This window comes from Triticum dicoccoides, chromosome 4B (assembly GCF_002162155.2).
Source record: "Triticum dicoccoides isolate Atlit2015 ecotype Zavitan chromosome 4B, WEW_v2.0, whole genome shotgun sequence".
Classification (NCBI taxonomy): domain Eukaryota; kingdom Viridiplantae; phylum Streptophyta; class Magnoliopsida; order Poales; family Poaceae; genus Triticum; species Triticum dicoccoides.
The window spans coordinates 460,410,073-460,426,795 of NC_041387.1; the positions used below are offsets into that span (position 1 = coordinate 460,410,073).

Genomic DNA, 16,723 nt, shown 5'->3' on the forward strand with positions numbered 1-16,723 from the left:
AATGGTGTGAACACATCAATGCATTATGTAAAAGTGGTAACCCCACTTGAGCTTAAACAATGAGTATGACCTATGATCAAATGTTCTCATTTGACCCCTAAGTCAATATACTCATATATAGATGACCTAGTCATCGCCAATTGTTTGATAGATGCTAGAATTGGTTGTGCATGCTTTGCCACATATTTCATTTGCCATTTTATTGTGTGAGCATGTTGGTGCATATTTTACTCATTCAAGGACATCCACTTGTTGCTTTGATTGTTTGGTTTCTTTTCTTTTTGCCAAGTGGATGGACAAGAATGCCTAAGAACCTTCTTTAGCTATCTATGCTTTTCTCATCTCAAACTCTATTCATGCTACATCACAAAATTTGATCAAGTCAGATTCGAACCACTCTGTGTGAGGAGCACTCGGAGTCCCCGATTCGTCATAGACTTAAACTTCCAAAACCTCTTTGTGACTCTCGGTCTGACCGATTCCTCCATTTCGGTCCTACCGAGATCATTAAGTTGATCTGAGTTTTCAATCTCAATGCAACCGATTTGAACTTTTCAGTCACATCGAGTTGCTGTAACTTAACACAGTTATGCATCTCGGTGCCACCGAGTCGTTTCACTCGGTCACACCGACAGGGTCGGGCTATATATAGTCACGGGCAAAATTTCGGAAATTTCTCCGAAACCCTTCGCCCGCGCAATAGGTCTCTCTACCATCGGAGGTCTCCGGATCGTCTCCTCGTTGCCAGCAGCCTCCTGTCACTGGTCTCCGTCGCCGTCAACGGATTTCGCCCCCGCCGTTGTCACCGTAGCGAGTCCACCGCCAAGTTAGGGTATGGACTCGATCTTTGTGCTATCCACGTCTGATTCCTAGCACATTGTATTCTTATTGAATCTTGCCACAATTGAGATACTCCTATCCAGCTAGAGTAGTCCGTAGATTAGATGAGATTCAAATTTTTAGGGTTAGGTTTCCGCCGAAACCATTTCGGACCCACCCAGTTGAAAAACTCGGTCTCACCGATTTGGCTTATGCCATTGCACTAGTGACTCTCGGTCTGACCAAGAATTACTAATCGGTGCGACCGATTTTAGGATTCTGTGAAACCCTAGCAGTCTTGGTGCCACCAAACTGAGACTCGGTCCAACCGAGTTCATCAGTTTAGGTTCCAAAACTGCTTCGGTATCACCGAGTTTGAAAATCGTTTGATCCGAAATGCTTTCTGTGGAAAACTAACACTGAATTTTTGAATCATTCTTTTGAAAAACCTCTGCATTTTGTGATGCTCATCCGCTCTATCTCATCTATAACTCTTCACAGGGTCAGCAGTCAGCCTTTTTGCAGCATGTCAGACCAGAGTGATAGCCAGAACAAGTCAGAAGGACAGATGGACTTGAGTGAGGGCACTAGTCCCTCAAGCACTTCAGATGAAGGAAGCAGAAGCACTCCTAGCAATTTGCCTAAGGCTGCTACTATGCAAAGGAGGAAGATAACTTCAGACTCAGAGGATGAAGTCTATAAAGCAGAAGAGGATGAGGCTACTTCCAAGAAAGTAGTGCTCAAGAAAGAATATGGCTCTGCACATAGCACAAAGCCAGGCATGAAGAAGAAAGTGCCTGCTAAGAGTACACCATTGCCAAAGGCTAGAAAGTCCACTCAAGTGCCAGCTCAGACAGAACCCAAAGAGGCACCTGAAAAGAAAGTCACTTCTTTCCAATCTCAGAAAGTCCCCACTGGAGAGACAATGAAGTTTGCAATTGAATCAAAAGATGAAGGTGCTCAGGACAAGAAAAAGAAGAGAGCAAGAACCACAACTGCCAAGGTCCTTGGAAAGCCCTCTATGAGAAGAGATTCTGAAGAAGAGGAAGAGGTTGCTGCACCAGCACCTAAGGCACCCAAGCTTATGGGAGATGCAATCAGATTAGGGGCTGCAACATCTAAGCCCAAGGAAGCACCCAAAGCTGCCTCCAAGGCCAAGCAAGTTCCAAAGAGGAATACTAGAAATATTCTAGCTGCTGAGAAAAACAAGGCCCCAATGCCAAATGTTGCTGAAGAAGAAGATGAAGAAGGTCAAGTCCTAAGGAAGCTCAAGCCCAAGATACCGGACCACAGTGATGCCCATCCTGTGCTGAGGACATGAGAATCAGGAAGGATTCAGGGCTGGGACTGTGGAGGATGGAAGATCCATATGCCTCAAGAAGAAGAACTGCTGTTGACTACAGGTTCCATACAAAGGAACAACAGGACTTCTATGAGACAATTCTGTTGGACAAGAAGCCCATAGTTTGTGACATGAGGTGGGTCGACTGGACCTACATGAGGGACAATGAAGAGCACTATCTTGGAGTGCAAGACAGCTTTGTTGCTTGTGGAGTTGCTGATTTTGTTGGACAAAAGCTCACAAACTGGAATGATGAGCTTATCATGCAGTTCTACTCCACAACACATTTTTACCCAGATGGAAGAATTGTTTGGATGTCTGAAGGTACAAGGTACCAGTCCGCTGTTGAAGAATGGGCAAGACTGATAAATGCCCCAAAGGAAAATGAGGATGATCTGGATGTATATGCCAAGAAGAAGATGGGTCACAACTCCATGGCTCACATGTACAAGGAAATCCCAGACAAGGCAGTAGAGACTCACAAGTTTGGATCAGTCCACTTTCTGCTGTCAGGGCTGCCAACAATCAATTAGATTCTGAGGCATACTTTGTTACCCAAGTCTGCTGACCATAACATGATCAGAGGGCATGCAATCAACATGTTGCATCTGTTTGATGTGCCACAGAAGTTCAAAGTCATGAGCCTTATAGTTGAAACCATTAAGAGGACTGCAGCAGATCAGAAGAGGAGCTGTGGATATGCCCCTCAGATTTAGGAATTGATCAACTCAAAGATGGGCACAGGGAAATATCAGTTGGATAAGGAACATTTTCCACTTTATCCAGACTTTGAGGACAATGAGGTTGTCATGAATGAGGATGATCCAACATCAGCTCAAGATCAGGAGAAGAAGGAGAAGGCAAAGAAGGAGAAGGCTGCCAAGATGCCAACTCAAGAGGAGGCATCTGAATATTTCCTGCAGACCAAACAGGAGCAGCTTGGTTACTTGATAGCATCAACACTGAGGATTGAGAAGGGACTGGCCACCCTCACTCAGAATCAGGAGAGCCTTGAGAGAATCATGGAACTCAAATTCCATGACCTTGACGTCAAAGTAACTGAGATTCAGTCAATTGTAGAGCAACTATAGGAGGACATGCAGGAGAAGCAGGGCAAGACTACAACAAATGTGTTTGCCAGAGTACTCAGAGCCCAGAGGTCAGTTGCAGTGCCAGTGTCAGACACTAGAGCAACAACTTCAGCACCAGCTACTGCCCCTTCAGCTCCAGTGCAACTAGCTTCAGCATCCACTCCAGCACCCTCTACTTCAACTGAAGCCTTCGTCCTTGGAGTTACCAGGACACCACCACCAGAAGATCAAGCCTGAGAGTCGATCTAGCACTATGCATTTTGTATGAACTTTTTGGTAAATTGTTGCCAAAGGGGGAGAAAACTGTATAGATCATAGGCTTCGAGAGAGAGAGTGTTGCTTTTGTTCTCTCTTGCTTTATTTGGTGGTTTTTAAACTTGTTTGCTTTTGATTAGTTGAGTTACTATGCTTGTGAGACATTGATGATCATGTGTTTGATCATAAGCTACACTTATGCAGGTTTGATGATATTATCCTATCTATCTTATGTGATCATTCACTATGCTTGGTGATGAGTGCATGTATTCAATGCTTATTATTTTGAGCGCTCCACCAAGATGTATGTGACATGGAAGAGTAACCCATGAGCCTAATTCATTGTGCATTTGCAGTCCAAAGCAAATTTTTTAAAAAACTATGCACAAATTTAGGGGGAGCTCTTTCTTATCACATACTTCTCAAAGCGACGATGGTTTTTCATTCTTATTATCATTTGTCGAAGCTTTGATCTATATGTTGTCATCAATTACCAAAAAGGGGGAGATTGAAAGTGCAACTATCCCTAGGTGGTTTTGGTAATTCATAACAACATATAGCTCATTGAGCTAATGCTATTCCAAGACTATTATTTCAGGAAAGCTCAATGAATGGCATGGCATGGATGATGAAAGTGGATCCCTCAAAATACTAAGGACAAAGGATTGGCTCAAGCTCAAAAGCTCAAGACTCTTCATTTTATATTTTAGTGATCCAAGATCACATTGAGTCTATAGGAAAAGCCAATACTATCAAGGAGGGATGAGGTGTTGCTTAATGAGCCTCTTGCTTCATGTGCTTTGTGATATGCTCCAAAATCCTCAGCTACTTTCCTACATCCACAAATGACCTAAACCCAAAGCCAAAATCGGTCACACCAATTCTTCCAATCCGGCGCCACCTATTCCAAAAGTCATAGCCACTGCCACAAACCCTAAGCAAATCGGTCTTACCGATAGGGATCTCGGTCTCACCGAGATGGGATTGTAATATCTCTATTTCCCTTCGTAACGTTTCGGTCTAACCGAAGTGAGCGATCGGTCCCACCGAGATTGCAATGTAAACTCTCTGTTTCCCTTTTGTAACATTTCGGTCTCACTGAAAAGAGCAAATCGGTCCCACCGAGTTTACCTGACCAACTCTCTGGAAAGCTTATTACCAAAATCGGTCTCACCGAGTTTGTGTAATCGGTCTTACCGAGATTACGTTATGCCCTAACCCTAAGTGAATCGGTCTCACCGAGATGCATGTCAGTCCCACCGAAAATCACTAACGGTCACTAGGTTTACTAAATCGGTCCGACCGAGTCTGTTGAATCGGTCCCACCGAGTTTGGTAAATTGTGTGTAACGGTTAGATTTTGTGTGGAGGCTATATATACCACTCCACCTCCTCTTCATTCGTGGAGAGAGCCATCAGAACGAACCTACACTTCCAACTTACCATTTCTGAGAGAGAACCACCTACTCATGTGTTGAGGCGAAGATATTCCATTCCTACCATATGAATCTTGATCTCTAGCCTTCCCCAAGTTGCTTTCCACTCAAACCCTCTTTCCACCAGATCCAAATCCTATGAGAGAGAGTTGAGTGTTGGGGAGACTATCATTTGAAGCACAAGAGCAAGGATTTCATCATCAACGCACCATTTGTTACTTCTTGGAGAGTGGTGTCTCCTAGATTGGCTAGGTGTCACTTGGGAGCCTCCGACAAGATTGTGGAGTTGAACCAAGGAGTTTGTAAGGGCAAGGAGATCGCCTACTTCGTGAAGATCTACCGCTAGTGAGGCAAGTCCTTCGTGGGCGATGGCCATGGTGGGATAGACAAGGTTGCTTCTTCATGGACCCTTCGTGGGTGGAGCCCTCCGTGGACTCGCGTAGCCATTACCCTTCGTGGGTTGAAGTCTCCATCAACGTGGATGTACGATAGCACCACCTATTGGAACCACGCCAAAAACATCCGTGTCTCCAATTGCGTTTGAATCCTCCAAACCCTTCCCTTTACTTTCTTGCAAGTTGCATGCTTTAATTTCCGCTGCCTATATACTCTTTGCATGCTTGCTTGAATAGTGTGATGATTGCTTGACTTGTCCTAAAGTAGCTAAAATCTGCCAAACTCTAAAATTGGGAAAAGGTTAAGTTTTTATTGGCCAAGTAGTCCAATCACCCCCCCTCTAGACATACTTCAAGGTCCTACACAAGTCCGCTTCCTCCGTTTTGCGGTATGCCAGACCCCTCCCGATGAACAGGATCCCGTTTTGACCGTAGCCGGTCGAGCAGAAGGATGTTTCCTTTGTTTTGCGGTATGCCAGACCCTTCCCGATGAACAGGACCCTGTTTTGACCGTACGCGCTCTAGCAGAAGGCCATTTCCCTATGTTTTGTGGTACGCCACACCCCGTTTCGGCTGTTTCGTCGAAGCCGGTTGGCTCCCGATGAACACGATGCATTCTGTTGCCTCCCGATGAACATGATGCAGTTTCTCTGTTCTGATCCAACCGATTCGCTTCCAATGAACATGACACCATTGTGCCGTCCGTAGCCTCTCCATCTACATGAGCCCTGGCTGTATGTATGCATGAGTAGGCGTTCGAGACCCCGCCCGTATGTACGTACGTGGCTGTATGTTTTGGCATATAGTTGTACGTACGTGTACATGGTTTAGAAGGGACTTCCTGAACTACTACGTCGGGGTTCTGCTACTACACATGCCGCCGCTTGCTCGACCATGGTTCATCATTGCAAAAAGACCGACCGACCAGTATGTACATACACATTCGCGACAACGCTACACACGCTTCGACCGGGTGGGTCCCAGCTGTCAGGGAGGATAAGGACGCACTTCCTTCCGTGTGAAGATATAGATGGTGGGTCCGAGTTTTCAGGGGGGGATACATTTTTTTGCGCGCGTAATAAGGACGCACTTCCTTGTGTGCGAAGATGTAGCTGGTGGGTCCATCTGTAAGCCTCACCACGTACATTACTCTTTTGATGGCTGTCATTCGTTGGCCACATTGACAACGCCGCGCGGACAACACCCAGGCGGTGGACGACGACGAGGACTAGGAAGGGACAGACGCTGAGCCAGGGAAGACAAGGTAGGTGGATGACCACACGGAGGGGGCTACGAGGGTTCATTGGTTCGGCTGCGGTGTAAGGCTGTCGTCGCCGGAGAATAATAGGGGGTGTGGGTGAGTAGAGGGAAGGCCTGCCCAGTGGTAGTATGGTCGGGCGGTGGGACCTGCGCGGCAGCACAACCGGCCACGAGAGGCTGGAGCAGGCGGTATGGCGGGCGCAGGTTTGGGCGACTGGAGCAAGAAGACCAGAGGTTGAAGACGCAGCTCGACTGTTGGATTAACATCCAACAATCACTATAGCTAGAATCATTTATTTACTAAGTTAACAAAGCCCTGCGTACGCGTTAACTTAGTAGGCCCACAAGTGAGCCTCCAAATCTGCTGGGTCCCAGCTAGAAGGGGAGAATCATTTTTTTGCGCATAAGGTGGCACTTCCTTGCGTGTGAATATGTTTTCTGGTTTTTTAATTTCTTATTTTTCGAGTTATAATAAAAATAAATCAATTTAGCATCTTCGGTACAATCTATATTTTCACGAAATGGATCATAACAAAGCTGGTGGGTCCCAACTGTCAGGAGAGGAAACTTTTTATTTCCGTGTAATAAAGGAAGCATTTCCTTGCGTGCGAAGATGTAGCTGGTGCGTCAAACCTGTCAGGGGGAGAAATCATTTGTTTTCGCATAATAAGGGGGCACTTGCTGCATGCGGCCATGGGCCATGTGGGTCCCTACTGTCAGCCACTCCACGTACATGCTTCTTCCGATGGCTGTTGTTTGTTGATAAAGTTGACCATGCCACGCCGAGAGAACCAACGCGGTGAATGATGGCGAGTCCTAGGAAGGGAACGCGACTCGAAGACAACAAAGTCACATCAGTGGATGCTCACATGCATGAAGGGGAGTACAAGGGTTCACTAGTTTGACTATGGTGTGAGGTTAGCATCGCCGGAGAAGACCAGGAGGTGTTGGTGAGTAGATGAATGGCCTGGACGGCGTTTGGCAGTTGACTGGGCTGGTGAAGCCTGCGCGGCAGCACAACCGGCCACGGGAGGCGGTAGCACGTAGTACTGCCGGCGATGGTTTGGGCGGCTGAAGCAAGAATATCCAAGATTGAAGAAGCACTACAGCCGTTGGATGAACATCCAATGACCATTTCTGCTAAAATCGTGTGTTGACTATAAGTTGACAAAGCCTTTCGTATGCGTCAACTTAGTAGGACCACAAGTGAGCATCACATCTGTGGCAGAGAACATATAGCCCATTTCGATTTGTAATAATGTACAACGCATTTTTAAATTCTAATGGAATTTATTATAGCCCATTTACAGTTTGTTAAAATTATATCTCATTTTCTAGCCAGAGCAACGATTAATAATTTCAAACAACCGCTCAAAACAGAATTTGACAAAATTTCCCACATTTTGATGGGATCAGAAATATTTTTATCCCTAAATTTCGAGTCAGATTCAATATAATTTCACAATAAATTTGTATTAGGTAAATATCCAACAAAATGTTGCACGCGCAACAAGTAATGAAATTAAAATTCCCAAAATCCAATAATAATAATTTTTTAACTAATTGCCTGTTTGATGCGTTTTTATAGTTACAGCCTAGTTTTGATAATTACATCCCATTTATTCTAATCCATTTTCTTGTTAAGCCTAATGCATCCCTCCTAGGAAAGATTTGCAGCCTAGCGGGACAGAGAATAACAAGTTGACCTGGGTTGGGTATTCCTAAATAAAGTATAGCTGAGCTAGCCATTTTCACCTTGAAAAATTAATATCTGGGCTGGATATTTGGTCGACATAAAATAATAGCCTGGGCTAGACGGGCCACAGCCCGCCCAGTTGATACCCTGCTCCTCTGAACAACAACAAAAACATCGCTCAAGAAAAACTCTGCTCACACCTTAAAAACACAAATACTGCTCTAACTGCTGGATCCCAGCTGTCAGCCGCTCCTTGTGCAATTCTCTCGTTTATTGACTATATAGGTTGACAATAGTGTGGGACCGTGATGTCAGGAAACTAGGAGGAAGCAAAAACATAGTTGTATATAATAAGTAGGCACTTACATATGTGCGGCTATGGCCCTGGTAGGTCCCCACTGTCATCCTCTCCAAGTAAAGTCATCTTCTGATTCCTCATGTTCGTTGACCATGTTGACAACGCAAGACGACGGCGCAACGGCTAACACAACAACTCAAAGGACGACAGAGAGGGCCTCTTTGTGGTTCATGTGTACATAATTTGTTTAATAAACAATAATGTCAGATCGTCCCAAAATAAACTTGAGGATAAATTCATCGATAGGTCTGGGTAACACCCCGGATGTATCTTTCCACATTTGTAACTCCAACTCTTGCCATTTTCGGCTATGTGTTATGATATTCCCTCCGTGGTTGGGTTTTTGTCTTTCATTTTGCATTTTGTTCATATCATGCATCTCATATCATGTCATCATGTGCATCTCATTTGCATACGTGTTCGTATCATGCATCCGAGCATTTTCCCTGTTGCTCGTTTTGCAATCCGACACTCCCACATGCACCGGCGCACCCCTCTTGTCTATTTTCGTGAGCGGGTGTTACACGTTCTCGGAATGGCCCGAGGTTTGCCAAGCGGCCTTGGTATAGCATCGATAGACCACTTGTCAAGTTTCGTGCCATTTGGAGGCTGTTTGATACTCCAACGGTTAACCGGGTATCCGAAAAAGGCCTCTTTTGGGTTGCAGCCCAACACCCCTTCAAAACAGCCCAATAACCCATCTAAGTCACTTTCATGCTCTCCGTCATCGGATCACGATCGTGTGGGCGAAAACTACACTCCATTTGGAGTCTCCTAGCTCCCTCTACCTATAAATATGTACCCCTCCCCTAAATTTTCGGGCGAAACCCTAGTCTTCCCCTTCCTCCGCGCGCCGGACACGTCCGCCCGGCGACGGATGCATCCGCTGCTGCACCCGAGCCAGCCAGGAGCCGCCACGTGGCTCCGGCCACCGCGCGCCGCCCTCGGCCCGCCAGGCCCGCGCGGGGCCCCCGCGGCCCGTCTCCGCCGCCCGCGCCCAAGCGCGCCTCCGCCTCCACCCCGTCGCCCGCGCTCCTCCGCGCCGCCGTCCACCGCCGTCTCGCACCTCCGCCGCGCCGCCGAACTCTGCCGCCGCCCTGGTCGCCGCCGGCCGCCGCCTGGCCCAGCCTCCGCGCCGCCGTCCGTCGCCGGCTCCAGCTCCGGTCAGATCCGGGCCGGAGCCGCCTGGATCCGGCCGTCCCCGTCCCGCCGGCGCCTCCCCCATCCTCTCCGGACACCGCGCCGCCCCATCTCTGGCGATCCTCGATTCGCGCGCCCGAAACCCTAGATCTGGGATTCGGAGGTGAAAAATCCCACCAAGTCTTTTCGTGTCATAATATGTGGCTCTATTGATCGCACCATAACTCCATGACCGTAACTCCTTTTCATGCATATAATATATCAAATTGTTCACCATGAGATTCTCTTCATTTTGTTCCATTGTGCCATGCCTGTTTACGCTCATCTTGATGCCCAAATCATCATCGCAAAAATGTTATATGATGTTTATTGCTGTCTGTTAACAGAACTTGATGTTTTGTCATTTTTGTTGCATTTGATGTGTGCATCTTATGAGCATGAGCTCTACATGTGTTTTGAACTATGCCATGTATTCTTTAAAAAGGTGCTTGCCATGTATTTTTGTGATTTATGTCGTGACTACAACAAGCATGCAAACTAGGCTTCGTGATGTTGCTGATTTCAGTCCCTGTTCTGCTGTTATTTTGATGCCATGAAAACCTGATGCTACAGAGAGATACATGCTTATTTTGAGATACTTCAGTCAGGATGTTTTGCAAATGTGGTTATGCTCTGTCCATCCATGCCCATGTCTGAAATTATGGAGTAGCCTAGCATGTCATTTTCTTGCTCTACTTTTGCTATAAAATGTTTCCTAGCAGATTGTTTACATGTTATTCAATTTTGCCAAGGTTGTTGTAGTTGATCCATGCATGCTATGAACTTGTTCTTGCCCTTTTTAGTTTCATAAACATGTCTTCTTGCTGTTTCTATGCTTATATTGTCATGCACTGACTTTTGGTGAGTGGATCAAGCTTGCAAAGATGCCTTCATAATTCTGTTAATGCCATGCTCTGTTTGCTGAATCTGTTAACGAAACTTGCTTTGTTTACATGGGTGCCATCATATCTTCGGATCCTTTTTAGCTCATGGTCAGTAAGGGACTTTTGTTCTATGCATTTAGTAGTATCATTCCATGCCTTAAGTTCCTAAGATATGTTCCTGTAGCAGGATGTTTGCTTGCCCTAAACATTGCTTCCTGATGCTGTTTCTGTCATGTTCAGTATTTTCACCAAGTCTGTGAAGTTGATATCTTTTGCACTTTTTCCATGCTTGTTTCAACTTGTTAATGTGTGAGTTAGCCGTAGCTCACTGTTCATATTTTGTCAAGCATCTCGTGTACTTCACTGCCGTGTGATTTGTTGATATGTTGGGGTGCTTTAGCATAGTTTCTTGATGTACTCTAAGTAGCATCGTGCTGTTAATCGCAGATTTGTGCCATCCTTGTTTTGCTTGCCATTTGCAAACCGTGCATCCGATTCCGGTGGTCTTTATATCGATTTCAACTGAAATCATCTCATATTTCCAGAGGCATACTTGGTTTGCCAAGTTGATGCCTTGTTCATCATTTTCCTTCCGGAGCACGCATATGCATTGCATATCACATCTCGCATATCATGCCATGTATTGCATCATGTTGCTTGTGCATTGCACCGTGGTTGATTGTGATTCCATTGCTTGTGTTCTTGCTTTGGGTAGAGCTGGGATACAAGTACGTGCACGAGGAACCTGTTGAGTACGCTAACGAGGGTCAAGCTTTCGACAACTCTGAAAACCTTGCAGGCAAGATGACCATACCCTCGATATCACTTCTATCTTTGCTTTGCTCTTTGCTCGCTCTATCGCTATGCTTGCTCTACCTACCACTTGTTTATCATGCCTCCCATATTGCATGTCAAGCCTCTAACCATCCTATCCTAGCAAACCGTTGTTTGGCTATGTCACCGCTTTTGCTCAGCCCCTCTTATAGCGTTGCTAGTTGCAGGTGAAGATGAAGTTCGCTCCTTGTTGGAACATGGATATCTTTTTCCCTTGGGTTGTCGCGAGCCCGGAGGTCATCTTTATTTACCCCCCCGGGCTAGTGCTCCTCCGAGTGTCGGCCCAAACTAGAGCACCGTGCGGGACCGTCCCTTGGTAACTTGGGTTACGTTGGTACCTGTAAGCTTCGCTTATTCGGTGTGCCCTGAGAACAAGATATGTGCAGCTCCTATCGGGATTTGTCGGCACAGTCGGGTGGTCTTGCTGGTCTTGTTTTACCATTGTCGAAATGTCTTGTAAACCAGGATTCCGAGACTGATCGGGTCTTCCTGGGAGAAGGTATATCCTTTGTTGACCGTGAGAGCTTGTGATGGGCTAAGTTGGGACACCCCTGCAGGGTATTATCTTTCGAAAGCCGTGCCCGCGGTTATGAGGCAGATGGGAATTTGTTAATGTCCGGTTGTAGAGAACTTGACACTTGACTTAATTAAAATGCATCAACCGTGTGTGTAGCCGTGATGGTCTCTTTTCGGCGGAGTCCGGAAAGTGAACACGGTTTGGGTTATGTATGAACGTAAGTAGTTTCAGGATCACTTCTTGATCACTTCTAGCTTCTCGACCGATGCGTTGCTTCTCTTCTCGCTCTCACTTGCGTATGTTAGCCACCATATATGCTTAGTGCTTGCTGCAGCTCCACCACATTACTTTTTCCTACCCTTGAGCTTAAATAGTCTTGATCTCGCGGGTGTGAGATTGTTGAGTCCCCGTGACTCACAGATTCTACCAAAACAGATGCAGGTGCCGAGAATACCAGTGCAAGTGGCGCAATCGAGCTCAAGTGGGAGTTTGACGAGGACCTTGGTTGTTACTATGTTTCGTTTCCTGATGATCAGTAGTGGAGCTCAGTTGGGACGATCGGGGATCTAGCATTTGGGGTTATCTTCTTTTCTGTTGGATTTGACCGTACTCGGTCTATGAGTGTATTTTGGATGATGTATGAATTTATTTATGTATTGTGTGAAGTGGCAATTGTAGGCCAACTCTCTTTATCCCATTCTTGTTCATTACATGGGATTGCATGAAGATGACCCTTCTTGCGACAAAACCTACAATGTGGTTATGCCTCTAAGTCGTGCCTCGACACGTGAGAGATATAGCCGCATCGTGGGCTTTACAGTTTGATAGAAGCTGCCACGTACCTACGAAACATGATTGATTATTATATCCTTATAGTTGAAGTTTATTTTTGTAGAATCTTATTTCAGAAGTTGCGAGTTCCGTAACACCTGTAATATTGGCCCAATCAAAGACCAAGTTTCTTGAGCTAAATTTAGCTATTTTTCTTTCGAAGAACTATTTTAGCTTGGACCCCGATAAATGCCACACGAGTGGCACGAACACATGACAAACTCTGAACGTTTTTTGTCGCAAGTTTAGTGACGTGAGGATGACAACTTTAGTTATCAAGCATGACAACTTTTTTTAAATGTCAAGTTTCATTATTTTTTTTAAGTTTTTTTTTTCCAGATGACAAGTCAGGGCTGAAGTGCTTCATGGCACACGCGTGACACTTATCATTTGAGTTTAGCTTTGATAGCGAGCCTAATCAATAAATCATCATGTAATGTATATAAGGCGTTTTAGAGACTTGATCAAGGTTGTATCTACGATCCACGAAATATCTAATCTCCAAAGGTACGCGAATCAGACTGAAGCGAGCGACGACATCCTCACAATTCTCTCCCCAATCCACACATTCGCCTCCAGCCCTCTCTCAAGCCACACAAACCGCAGCCCGGAACCAATGGAACAAAACAAGAAGCCGCCACCACCACCACGGTGCGCGCCAAGACAAGGCAGGGGAGAGAAATTCGTCAATCCGCAGCACCAAAGCAATGGCCGCCGCGACCACCACCACCTCCCGCCCGCTTCTGCTCTCCCGCCAGCAGGCGGCGGCTAGCTCCCTCCAATGCCGCCTCCCTAGGAGGCCCGGAAGCAGCCTCTTTGCCGGCCAGGGCCAGGCGTCGACTCCGAATGTGCGGTGCATGGCGGTCGTGGACACGGCCTCGGCGCCGGCGCCGGCGGCGGCTAGAAAGAGGAGCAGCTACGACATGATCACGCTGACGACGTGGCTGCTGAAGCAGGAGCAGGAGGGGGTCATCGACAACGAGATGACCATCGTGCTGTCCAGCATATCCACGGCGTGCAAGCAGATCGCCTCGTTGGTGCAGCGTGCGCCCATCTCCAACCTCACCGGCGTCCAGGGCGCCACCAACGTGCAGGGCGAGGACCAGAAGAAGCTCGACGTCATCTCGAACGAGGTAAATACTAGGAGGTAGCAAATTAAGTACATAATTAACTAGACGAGCGTCGAACAGCAATTACTAACTGAGAAGGATGTACTGTACGCACGCGCGCGCAGGTGTTCTCGAACTGCCTGAGGTGGAGTGGTCGCACCGGCGTGATCGCATCGGAGGAGGAGGACGTGCCGGTGGCGGTGGAGGAGAGCTACTCGGGCAACTACATCGTGGTGTTCGACCCGCTCGACGGCTCCTCCAACATCGACGCCGCCGTCTCCACTGGCTCCATCTTCGGCATCTACAGCCCATCCGACGAGTGCCACATTGACGACGACGCAACCGTACGTAGTTAAGACCTGAATTTCCCCTTCTCCGTCCGCACGGCTCACTCGTGCGCTAACAGAAATTTGCTCGCGTGGAGCGTGCAGCTTGACGAAGTGACGCAGATGTGCATAGTGAACGTGTGCCAGCCAGGGAGCAACCTGCTCGCCGCCGGCTACTGCATGTACTCCAGCTCGGTCATCTTCGTGCTCACCATCGGCACCGGGGTGTACGTGTTCACGCTGGACCCGATGTACGGCGAGTTCGTGCTGACGCAGGAGAAGGTGCAGATCCCAAAGTCGGGCAAGATCTACTCCTTCAACGAGGGCAACTACGCGCTCTGGGACGACAAGCTCAAGAAGTACATGGACAGCCTCAAGGAACCCGGCACCTCCGGCAAGCCCTACTCCGCGCGCTACATCGGCAGCCTCGTCGGCGACTTCCACCGCACCATGCTCTACGGCGGCATCTACGGGTACCCCAGCGACCAGAAGAGCAAGAACGGCAAGCTGCGGCTGCTCTACGAGTGCGCGCCCATGAGCTTCATCGCCGAGCAGGCCGGGGGCAAAGGCTCGGACGGCCACCAGAGGGTACTCGACATCATGCCCACAGCGGTACGCTTGTATGCAACCACTAGTGCACTTCAAAATTAAAATGCGCAGTTGAATTGGAGATCTTAATCCGTTTTTGTGGATGCGTTTTGTGCAGGTCCATCAGAGAGTGCCTCTGTACGTCGGGAGCGTGGAGGAAGTGGAGAAGGTGGAGAAATTCTTGTCTTCGGAGTAGAACCAGAACGAGGGATACACCGGCTGTTTCTTCCAAGAAATTATTGTAACTAATGTATGATGTAGCCCTTTTCTTGTAATGCGGAAAGAATATTTTTTTTTTGACGAAAAGGGGTTTCCCCCCACCCCCAACTTTATATAAAGCCAAGGCAAAACAACCAGGCACGGACGGTTAACAGCGCTCGCGACAGAGAGTAGCTGCCGCAGATGGAAAGGGTTTAAAAGACTGCCTATTACAAGTTCTCGGGTAGTTCATACCAATAGACATAACCAGGGAGTAACCCGCTAGCTAACATGAAGATCAAAGCTAATAAACTAGCAGCGACTACAGCCCAGCAACGCCATATTGGAGGGAAGCACTAAGATCTCCACGCAATTCTAAGCAATTTCCCTATTCGGTGGTCCAAAAGCCGTAAGCACCGGAGAAGTAGCGCACCCTGAGCTTCTGAGCATAATATTTTTCATTTCTTGATCGTCGCCCCCAACAGGTCCAAGACACACCGTATACTTCGCCATCTTCGCCCCTGAAAAACAAAATCATTTCGAAAACGCCATAAGCTCCACAAGGCAGCAGTAGAAACAATGTTCAAGGCTTCAAAATGTTTTCTTCTCTTCCAGAAGGAAGTCAAACGATCAAAAGAGTTAGGAACATCAATCTTAAAGATATCAGCAATTAGATTCCAAACACTTTCAGCAACAATGCAATCAAAAAACAGATGCTGGATAGTCTCAGGTTCGCAGCAAAAGACACACATGTCCTCAACATGCCTACGCTTAGCCAAATTATCTCCGGTCAAGCTCTTGTTATAATAAATCAGCCAAAGAAAAACATGTATATTCGGTGGCACTTTGATTTTCCATATATCATCTTTAATGACAGAAAGGATCCCTCCAAAGTTAATTGGCTTATAAAAGGATTTGACCGAGTATTTGTTAGAAGAATCTAACATCCAAAGAGGTTGATCTGGAGAGTCAGACAGACAAACAGGTTTAACAATCTCGATAAGTTCCTCCCATCTTACTAATGCATTTTCTGTGACACATCTCCTAAATGTTAACCGCAGCTCACCATCCACCCAGACCTGTGCCAGGGTAGCATCTTGCTGCTGGCAAATATTGTAGAGGTCCCAAAATGCAGTTTTTAAAGAACAATCTCCTGTCCAAATGTCATGCCAGAAAGCAATGCTTTTCCTACCCCAACTTTATATAAAGCCAAGGCAAAACAACCAGGCACGAACGGTTAGCGCTCGACGACAGAGAGTAGCTGCCGCAGATGGAAAGGGTTTAAAAGACTGCCTATTACAAGTTCTCGGGTAGTTCATACTAATAGACATAACCAGGGAGTAACCCGCTAGCTAACATGAAGATCAAAGCTAATAAGCTAGCAGCGACTACAGCCCAGCAACGCCATATTGGAGGGAAGCACTAAGATCTCCACGCAATTCTAAGCAATTCCCCTCTTCGGTGGTCCAAAAGCCTTAAGCACCGGAGAAGTAGCGCACCCTGAGCTTCTGAGCATAATATTTTCCATTTCTTGATCGTCGCCCCCAACAGGTCCAAGACACACCGTATACTTCGCCATCTTCTCCCCTGAAAAACAAAATCATTT

At 46.9% G+C, this 16,723-nt stretch overlaps 1 protein-coding gene across 1 annotated transcript; it reads left to right on the forward strand.

Moving 5' to 3' along the window:
* Nucleotides 1-13,531: 13,531 nt before the first annotated feature.
* LOC119290869 (fructose-1,6-bisphosphatase, chloroplastic-like) lies at nt 13,532-15,274 on the forward strand. The gene is made up of 4 exons (XM_037569532.1): nt 13,532-14,029; nt 14,131-14,349; nt 14,437-14,943; nt 15,038-15,274. The coding sequence occupies exons 1-4, from the start codon at nt 13,604-13,606 to the stop codon at nt 15,113-15,115; spliced, it is 1,230 nt and encodes a 409-aa protein (XP_037425429.1). The 5' UTR covers nt 13,532-13,603; the 3' UTR covers nt 15,116-15,274.
* The last annotated feature ends 1,449 nt before the right edge of the window (nt 15,275-16,723 follow it).